Raw genomic sequence first — 10,564 nt, forward strand, 5'->3', positions numbered from 1 at the left:
TGTGCAGGGGCTCCGCCTGCGCCTGCCCCATGCCCAGAGCTGTGCTGATGCTGATGCCAGGGCTGCAGCTGCAGCTGCCCCATGCACAGAGCTGTGCTGATGCTGATGCCAGGGATGCAGCTGCCCCAGCTGCCCCTGCCATGCTGCCCTGGGCAGCCGCAGCCACCACAGTTTCGGGGGAGGCCCCACGCTCACCGTGCTGACACACTGGCTCCTACAAGCGAGCACACCCAGTTGGGGGGCATGTGCTGCCCACTCACCTAGAGAAAGAAGGCTCAGAAGGGAAACAAAGCCTTCCAAAGCCAGTCCCCATTCTCTCCTAACATAGAGGGCTGTACTCATCTCATCAGAAGTTGTTTACTTCACCGTAACTTTGCCAATTTTGTATCAACCTTAATTGCACCGGTGAGGACGAGATTTGTCAGACTTTATACCGGTAAGAAAAAGTGTTTTCAAGAAGTGGTGCAAAACTGTAAAATTGTGAAATTAGGTTACCTGGATTTGGCTGAAGATACTCTATTGTCTTTGCCATTATTTCCACAACTGCCCTGCTGGTAACATCCACTTTCTAGAGGACAGAGGGTTAAACAAAAAGAAAAATGGAAGTTAGACAAAAGGAAGACGTTTTTCTCTTGTTTTGTTCTTACAGATTTTTTAAACTCTTCTTATAATTTTTTTGTGTGCTTCAGAACAGCCCTGGTACCAGAACCTGGAACCAGGTGGTAATACCTGGAAAACTACTGAAGTATGAGTCCACCATTTCAGTTTATAGCAGGCCCATGCTCAAGTAAGGCCGTTTGTACAGAGTACCTCAGAATGGGTTAGGAATTTGATATGTTGTACAGTGTTATTGATACATTTGATGCATTTGATTATTGTACAGGGCTAATTCTTTATATCACCATGGGAACCATTCACAATAGGAAAAACATTTTGAACAGTCACAGATAGCTTTTTGGAGAACTGTCTATCGTTGATCTCCTAGTAACCGGCAAAATGAGAGGAAAGCAGAAGTCACTCAAAACCAACCACTAACAATAAAATGTGCTGTTTACCTCTTCCAGAGCAACATCTGATAAAACTGGGGTAAGGAAAACTAGATATCACTCAGTTCCCAGCTTCAAGAAACCTATCAGCATGAATGCACTGACCATTTATTTCTCCCTGGTTTATTCCCATATTTAGAATTTTAAAAAACTTAGAGCTGAATAGCATTACTTTCTTCTACATTCTTTTGTAGTAAGAAATCTTCCTTTCTTAGGAAGCAGTCCCTGTCCAGATCCTAGACTGAATGTAGCAAAGTATACAACTATTCTTACTCTCAGAATCAGGCCTCAGAGAAAAAATGCTGCTTTGGCAGATTCGGGGATCCCCAAAATGTCCTGTACCCTGTATTTATGAGGACACATTGCATTTCTCTGCAGGGTAGCTTGTGTCCCACAGAGTGAACTCCTTTATTATAATGGCAAATTCCTATTTTAAAAAAGAACACCTGAGATAGGTTGGTGGCATTGTGCTGTCATCATGTCCTTCCTGTTTCTTGTTGCCATTGCCATCTGTCGGGTCTTGCTCTATCCTTTATATAGAGAAGCAGGAGAGGTCTGCCAGACTCGGGTGAATAAGTATCTGACCTGCCTGGCAGGGAACTCAGAAATGGGTAGGAGGCTGCAGAGGATAGTGGGGGCGAGGGAACAGAAGGCCAGGGATGTGCAGAGGATCATGTCCACTACCTGCAGAAAAGCTGGCAGTGGACACAGGGCCAGGTGGGCAGTGTGGAGGCAACTGATGGATTTACTCCATTCCTTCCACAGCTTTCAATGTTCCTGTCTCCTGGGCTGCCAACCCATCCTGCCCACAAGCATGATGCGGGACCCACACCTGGCTGTTGCAATGTCCATTTTATCCCAGTTTTCTGAACCCTCATGAACATTTTCTAGTAGGAATGCCTATACTGGTTACCCACTTAAACAGAGGCTGAGAGGAAGATACCAGCTCTGTGCTTTCTTTGTAAGAAGTTCAAAGTATATGCCCTTTATTTTCCATCCAAGATTTTTCCCCACCTCATTATACAAATGTACAGATAAATAGCTTCTTTTTTGCTTAATCAGAGTTATATATCAGATACATATGTTACAAATCTCCTAGCACAAGCTTTTATTACAAGATTTGATAGTACCTTTGAAAGCTGAAGCCTGAAAAAACGCTGCCCCTACTGATCCTTTCAGGCGAAATACTATCACTGCCACACACAGCTGTGGCTTTTTTTCTTTTTTCCCCTCTGCAGAGACACTCAGTGCTTTCAGTACAAGCATCACCAAACACCTGTTAGAGGGTTCTTCCCCATCTACCTGAAGCACATTGCCAGTGGAAGCTGCCAACAGGACCCCTGAACCTGTGAGTGAATACCCCAGTGCCACTGTCATGCCTGGAACCTTGATACTCAAGGAACCAGGAATTACCAGGACCCTTCCCCACTGAAATGGCTGTCTTGAAGACTGACTCAGTTTTCAGAGATCCTCTACAAAAGTTTAAATGGAGCTAATTTGTAGATGACTTCAGCCCCAGTCTCTGAATGAAGAATTTGCATTATAGAGTGCCACACATTACATATCCCTTGGTTAGAAAACAATAAGAAATAGAAAACTGACAACACAGTCCTGCTGAGCTAAGTGTTTCAAAATTCTCTGAGTGATTCCAGGACCAAAACCTTTGAAATTCCAGTCCTAGAAAGAAAAAATGCTTGGTAATAATGAATACATGCTGCATTTAGACTTACCCTTTCCATTTCTTTGAAATCATCATCTAGTTTTGTTCCTTCTGCACCTCCTACTTTTTCACTCACTTTCTGCAATTAAAAAAAAGAACAGATTCAGCAACAACTGAAAAAATCTAGCTACAATATTTCCTTGTAGAAATGCTAGGGTTTTTTCTGTTAAGTCGGTTCAACAGTTAAACTTGTTACTTCTTCTGAAAAACTTATTTCCAACACACTCTAAAGTGAAACATTCAGAAATAAGATATTACTGCTTAAGCCTCAGAGACCCAGTCTTTGACCAAGGACAAAAGCCACACCTAAGCACAAAGCTCAAAGTGGCTCTAGCCATCCAGAAAGCAAGAGGCACCCATGCCTGAGAACTTTCAGATATTGACTCACCCCGAAGCAGATCGCCAGTAAAAAGCAAGAGTTTATACATAAACTTGAGAGACAGAGAGACAGATAGAGAGATTGATTAAAAAACCCCTATATACATACAGGAAAGAGCTTGAGTATTATGTAAGTTATACATAAGATACCCAACTCAATTATCTAGATAGAAAGAAATAAAGGGAACTCTGTTAATATGACTTCAGCAAATACTCTGGGTTTTTTATAAAAATTGTTTGAAAACTAATTGGAAAATGGAACAGTGCTACTGTTTCATCTCCCTGATACAATGTAATACATTGAATTATGTTTCCTTTTACAGTCAGTAACATTGACAATAACAGACTTGAACAGTAACTGCTCTACAGCACCATTCAAAATGGATTTTAACAATTGCATTGTCAGTCACAAAGTATTTTACCTGCTATACTCCCTCAACTAAATCAGATGCATATGATTCAGTGAATGGATTCATCTTTCACTGGGATGGTATTTGTCATAAGAAATTAATCACGATAAAAGTTATTAATTACTGATTTCAGTGATGTGATTCCAGTAATAAACAAGAAGAGAGAAAATAAAAATTTTACTTTTCCCCTTTCAGTTTTAACTACTGTGGTAAGTCCTCTATATTATTTTTTAGTATAAAGAGGAGGAATACCCAGAGTCACTCACATGCCATTAGTAAAATCCAGACATCTGTATGATTTTAAATTCACTTCAGTTCACTACAACAAAGCTGCAAGTGCATCATGGCCAAGCACTTACTAATGCAGGCTGTAATTATCTGTGCAATAGGAAATAACTATCAGCTCTGTTTGTTTTCTGTCAGCATCTCACAAATTAGTAGCCAAAATGGTGCATTAATGAAACAACAATACTATGACAAAAAAAAGGAACTGTATTTCCCAGTATTTCCTGTACAGAAGAGATGTACAAAACCATATAGACAGCCTCTTATCAATAATCTGAATATGAATTAATTTGTGTGGTCTGCATTACTAAACTTGTGCTCTACAGAGGTAAGTGAAGTGCCAAAAAAGAATCAAAGACAGTACTGTTAGTAGTAGTGGACAGGGATAGTTTCAGCTTTAAAAGTTTTTATTAATTAGTTTCATGAATGAATCTTCTGCAAATGGATATCCTACTACAGATAATATGGCTAAAGCTGCACAGAAACTTCCTACTATAAAGATTTCACATCCCTGAAAATAACAGTATGCTAATATGCTAGCACTTAAATATTTAAAATAGATTTTTCATATCTGTAGTTCAACTCCAAGGCTACAAAGTACTCAAAAGGAATTATTCTCCCAACCCTTTTGGGCTGTAGCTCTACATTTCATCATTTTGAAATATTTTCATGGTTGATGAGGATTTGCAAAGACATGTCTTTTCATCCCCATAGATGCCCTAAATATCCTAATTCACATCTATAAACCATAGCAATTGCTCCTTTCTTTCACATTCATCACTACTCCAGCTGAGAATTGTATGACACTCTTAAAAGCACAGCCCAGCAGTCTTCTGGAGTGGTCACTGCATAGTCAAAAAGGCAGCTCAGCCCTCTCTTCTAGACTTGCTTTCACTTTTTGCTTACCTTGTCAATATTAGGCTCACAGTTACCATCCGGAGTGACTCATTTAAGGCAGTTAAAAATACTATGTGCTAAGCAGAAAATTAACTTGTAAAGCTCTGTGGCAAGTACTGTTACAAACGGGTGAGTCAAAGGAGAGAGAGAAATATGAGCTGTTAAGTCTTCAGCCCTTCTAGGGCTGGGAGTCTCTTCTCTCAGGATAGTTACATCACATACTCTCAAGGAGCCATGCTCAATTCCATTATGCAGACAAACCTCTGGTTTGGAGAAGCACTGACAGACCTCAGGAAAAAACCAGCTGAACCAAAATCCTACTTAAAAAGGTAAGTACTGTTTGGTTTTGATTTTTTTTTCCTTGAAGACCACAGTTACTCAAGCAGTCAGAGATGAGAATTCTAATTAAGAATTCATATTTAAGGATAAAATAAAATTAAACCCTGAACAGTTCTTTCCCCTTGGGTCAGAAGGGGATAATCTGCTCAAAAGAGGGTACCACACCTCCTTTTCAAGGCCAAAATCAAAAGTAGTCAGTTGGGACCTTTGAGCCTGAGAAAGGCATTTGCAATAGGGCCCACATCTATGCCATTGTAGTAGTATTGACTAAATTTGGAGATATTTTTCAACCTGTTTATATTCATCCTCCAAATCAACTGTTAAAGCACTTCACTCAGGCTACCACTCCATCAGTATCTAAGATTGTCAGATCTGATTATCATAGGCCATGAAGCCATGCCAGCTTCCATCAGCTCAGGATCTGCTCTCATGCCAAAGATTTAAGAAGCTCTCAGGAACATTGTCAGCTAACAGCTGCAGCTACCCAGAAACTGAAAGATTCCCTGGCCACATCATTTTAAGGCATCAATATTTTGATTCTTTCTTTACAACAGATCTAAAATTGGGCTTTTTAAAGGAATGAGGGGATATCCTGAAAACATTTCTATGAATCAAGACTATACAGACTTCTTCTACCCCTAATAATGTCATGTTTTACTGTTGGTATTTTCATACTTTATTTGACTGAAAACCAGTGCTATACAGTCCCTTGGAGTAAATTCCAATTTTATAACAATCATATTTCCAGTCAGGCAGAATATGAATTTGACATCTTCTGATCAGAATGGTTTCAGTAGGAATTAAAAAATTGGTATGACTCTTACACTTAGGGGAAAAAATAAACTTTTTTTTCCCTGGCAGTTAATATTAAGAACACAGATTTTGGTAAATGTTCACAGGAGCTGGAACATAAACCACAGTAACAGGAATCAGGTTTGGTAGATGGATTTCATGTGAAACAACAAAACTTGTTAAGTCATAGTTATGAAGCCATTTGTTCCATTTTTCATGCATTTGTGCAAATAACTCTTTTTTTCTTTTTTGATGTATTTCTGTGTTATGATGCAGTATGTCAAGGGACAAAAGAATGCTTGAACAGTCACTATGAATATCTCGAATATTCCAGTAAACTTTTATAGACTACAGGGATGATCACTTAATAGCTCATGCAGCAGTCCTCTAAAGGTCTTTGATGCTGTCATCTCTCACTATTCACAAAATATTAATATAAATCAAACATGCATTAGACAGCTATTCCAGGACACTGAATTGTACCAAGGTTCTGAACAATTCATAGGTCAAAGACCCGCTACCAGAAAATCCTGAAGAGTACGACATGACACTACCCAAACTTGAAAATGCAGTAGGACCTGCATTAAACTACTCTCTAGTCACCTGAGTTTGCAGCTCAACTAATTTAATGACATACTAGTTTGGCAGCAAGTGTAGGTAGCAGCTTTGTCTCTATAGAGGAGGAGGAAAATAGTTTAAAATAGATTACCAACACAATACACTGCATTTCCGTATGATGCAAATGGAATGCCCTGTTCACAAAGTGGTCATACCACAGTACAACTGGACTGAAAAGTAACAGTCTCCCTATTGCATGCATTCCTAACTCCAAATACGTATCCATGCACAATTTTCTATTCCTCAAAGGAAGGCTGTTGACAGTAGAGTCTTATCAAAGTGTCACACAGTGGACAGCTGGTAGAAAGAAAATTTTTATTAACATGAAAGCTATGGGAAAGATTAATAAACGAAGCTTACAAATTCACAATGGAAAAAGAAAATGCCCTCTCTAGTTCATGCTCATTAAATTCAAGTCACCCTATTGATTTCTCATTCCTGATTGCTCAGTATTTCTTCCACAGGTTTCTACAGTTCTTCCATGCTGTTTTTGCCATTTTGAGTTTTTTCTTTCACAATAAGGAAGCACAGTGACAGAATTATCTTCAGGTTAAAAATTTTCAGATAGGCTCTAAAATGCTGTGATGCTTTGTAAGCTTTTCAAAGACAAGGAAGAAGTACACATTTCAATGGATGAAGTCTGTCTATATATGGTGATGGTTTTCCAACACTGCAGGCTTTTCAGGAGAAAGTATTTGAAAAGAAACATTTATTTTTAAAAAAGCACAGTCTCTAACCAAGACTTTTTTTTTTAATTCTGTCCGCACACTAGAGTAAGAAAAAAACTGCCACTTGCAGGCTAATTTTTGTGTCTGGCTGATCCTGCACTGTTTGGCATTTATGGTATCAGAATTTACTACCACAGAAAACAAGTGACATCTGAAATTTATATTAATGATCATGACTCTGGTTCTCTGTGGATTATGAAACATCTCATGGCACATTCTCAGCAATTACAGTCAGCAAGAGAGGAGCTCTTCTGCATATTCAGATAAATTAGAATAGGAACTGTAAGAAAAACCCACCACAACAGCATATGTAAATTAGCTTCATTTTAGACTTCTTCTTTTTCAATTGGCATCAATATATAGAATAAAAAAGGACTTTTCCAGATCAATATGGAGATACCTTATCTCAGAAACATTAAGAGGCCGTAGAAAACATTAGTATTGATTCACAGCACCTTATCATGTACTGAAAATAATTTCAGCAGATGTAGAGTAATCTCACTCAATTTTTCCAGAATAACCATCTAGATAAGGGTAGTCCTCATTTACAAGCCAAATGACCCAGTATCATTAGTTTTGGAAAGCTTCAGGAAACTCAACAAATGTGATAAATCTCACAAGAAGCCAGAAGTGTTTGATAAGCCTTACATTCATACTGTAGCTATTTGTTAGTGAAATTGAGCAAACTCCACACTTCCATTAAACGCATCAGATTTCACAAGGAAAGCTTGTTACACTCAACATTGCATTTTACATTATTTGAATTTTATTCTATTCTTCTTTTAAATATGTAAACCACTTGTGTGAAATAGAGACTGTCAATAAAACACAACATGAGAATATAAAAAAGCCACCTTAGTAGTAAAATGAAAATAAGATCCAAATTTTACATACATTTGAGTTACAGTAATGCCTATTTACATTTAATTTGTGAATTTCTCTTCTTCAGCTGTAGAGCCACAATGGAAGGCCACCATGCCAGCTGGAGCTCAGCACCAGAAGATCCTTTCCATACGGAACTGAGGAGCATAGTGACACCACTGCTATCACAGAAGCTGTAACGGGTCATGAAGTCAGTGTGAAAGACAAAAGTAAAAAAACTTACAGAACTAAGAATCTCCAGAGAATCTAATTTTTTATGTCCTTTTTTCACTGAGACTCTGATTATGCCATTGAGGCTTTGTTTTCTCCATGGTAAAATGAAGAAATGCACTTGCAAAGCACATGGGAAAATAGTTAGCATTAATTTACACCTGCTACTGCTTGCCATCAGCAGCATATCTAGCAGAAATGCTCGTGATGTATTTTAGGTAAGCATCTGCCAGACAAGCCTGAGATTATCTTTTCTTTTTCCCTTCTGTCATTCAGTAGCTATATTTAATCAGGGAATAATATACTCTGTGGCCTGATGGCACTGAAATCACTTTCTTCCTGCTAGAAAATTTTTGTTTGCTGGTCTGTTCTACCACAACACCAAACTAGCCACAGGCTGGCTAGCTTTATTCACCCTTAAACGTTCCCTTGACTCTGCTGTTGGATTCAGAGTGTGAACAATAAAGTGTGCTATTCAAAGACCAGGAAGTAAACTGAATTTTGGAAACTCAAGCAGGGAAGGCTATGACTAGATTCTAAAAGGCTTGCCTTCTTCTCTCACAAAGCATCATCTAAATACCCTTTATATATATACACAATAGCTTGGCCTTGCTAGTCCTCACAGCTGCTAGTAGTAGAGCCCACAGCCCTGTTTATGAGTTCCACTAATAGTCTGAAGACAGGTCAGAAAGCCAGGGAAATTGGCTGTGGATGGGACATACGTAAGACACAAGAACTGTCAGTGTGAAAGACAAGCCATTGCTAAAGCCTGTCACACCATGAATGAAACTCCTTGTGGGACAGGCTGCCCAGTAATGCCAGCATGCAGCAAAAGCAAAATATCTCAGCCAAACTATTTCTTCTCAAGAAGGATACACAAAGGTAAGGATCCCAACCTCCAGCATTGTCACATGGTAAGAAATATCCATTGTGAACCTGTCCCATGTTCTTACTCTTCTCATTTTGATTCAATCTTTTTTTTGACTTTTCATCATCAGCCAGAGTATTCCAAAAGGAGGGATGAAGGTGGCTGGAACAATCATTTTTTTCAATCTGATTCAGCCTTTTGCTTTCTAACTACTACCAAAGACCATACTGCAGAATTTCTGCAACTCCAGCAATGCAGGGGAAGTCATTCACATTCAGCGCTAGTGCACCATATGAAAGTATGCCGCAAGCTTCTGCACTGACAGGAGTTACTGCAGAGACTCTGCTGCAATGCTGCTGCTGCATCACACTGGAGGCTGTCCTCTGGCAAGTGAAATGAAACAGGCTGAGGGCAGGGAAGGAACTGCTGAGGAAGTGCTGGTGCAGTACTGCTCCATGCTGTATCTCTGTAAGGGACGTCCCTGTCTAGAGGTGCCCACACCACGACAGATGAGGAAGGTACTACCTTATGGCCAACAAAAATTGAAATCAGTGTTATGCATTCCAGTGACAGAAGTGGGCTGATAGCAGAGACACTGCAATGGTAACAGGATGAATTTCACATATTTAAACTTATTACTGAAGTCTTGCCTGTTTACCAAACACACACTTCAGGAGGCTGGCTCTCTGCAAAGTTTAAGTTCAGCCAGAAAGCTGGTCACAACCCCAGCACCTCTGAAGTTTAGAGTGGCCTTGGGAGCTGACAAAGAGAAGCTGGCAGAATCTCAAAAGCTGACAGAGAGCTGAAGACAGTCAGAACACTGTGTGCTTTTTTCAAGACTCTCTGTCCCCAGAAGGACACCAGTATGAGAAAAGGAAGAAATTGGTATTAAAAAGGTGGCTGTGTTAGCTGGAAAACATGCCAATCTCTGCTTTTTTGCAGTACAGGAAAGGAGCAAAGAATCAATTCCTACATGATATCTCTACTTCCAATGACAACTGTACCATGATTCTGTCAGTCTCTATAGTGAACCTGTGGGCAATAAAATGCCCACAAGTTTTTTACTTTTGTGCAAAAGGATCTGGATTCAGACCCACATTTCTTACATCAGTAGTGGGAGCCCTGCCCTACACTGCACTGCCACAAAGAAAGACATCTGTGCTATATTTCTCAGAGTGCCAAAAAAATTTGGTAGCTGCCTGTTTCTTTGATGTAAGCAGCTCATTCCACTGGGTGGTGATAAGGAAATTCTAAGAGAGCAGCAAAGTCCAAAGCCACTAAAAATTTCTGGAGTTCTCATGTCTCTTTCTTAGAAAGGTACACAGCACTGGCTTTCTTATCTGGAATGCTACCAGTTGCCAGCTCCTGACCTATCATGTTCTATTATCATG

The 10,564-nt window shown here is 39.5% G+C and overlaps 1 protein-coding gene across 1 annotated transcript in view; it reads right to left on the bottom strand.

Moving 5' to 3' along the window:
• The window catches only part of SH3GL2 (SH3 domain containing GRB2 like 2, endophilin A1), an 18,751-nt gene extending 15,908 nt beyond the window's left edge, over positions 1–2,843 (bottom strand). The window contains exons 1-2 of the mRNA XM_014306957.2: positions 2,777–2,843; positions 496–568 (exon numbers count right to left, since the gene is read on the bottom strand). Coding sequence (XP_014162432.1) covers positions 496–568; positions 2,777–2,785 — 82 coding nt within the window. The 5' untranslated portion in view covers positions 2,786–2,843. The remainder of the gene's footprint in view (positions 1–495; positions 569–2,776) is intronic.
• Between the last annotated feature and the right edge of the window lie 7,721 nt (positions 2,844–10,564).

This window comes from Geospiza fortis, unplaced genomic scaffold (assembly GCF_000277835.1).
Source record: "Geospiza fortis unplaced genomic scaffold, GeoFor_1.0 scaffold12, whole genome shotgun sequence".
NCBI lineage: Eukaryota > Metazoa > Chordata > Aves > Passeriformes > Thraupidae > Geospiza > Geospiza fortis.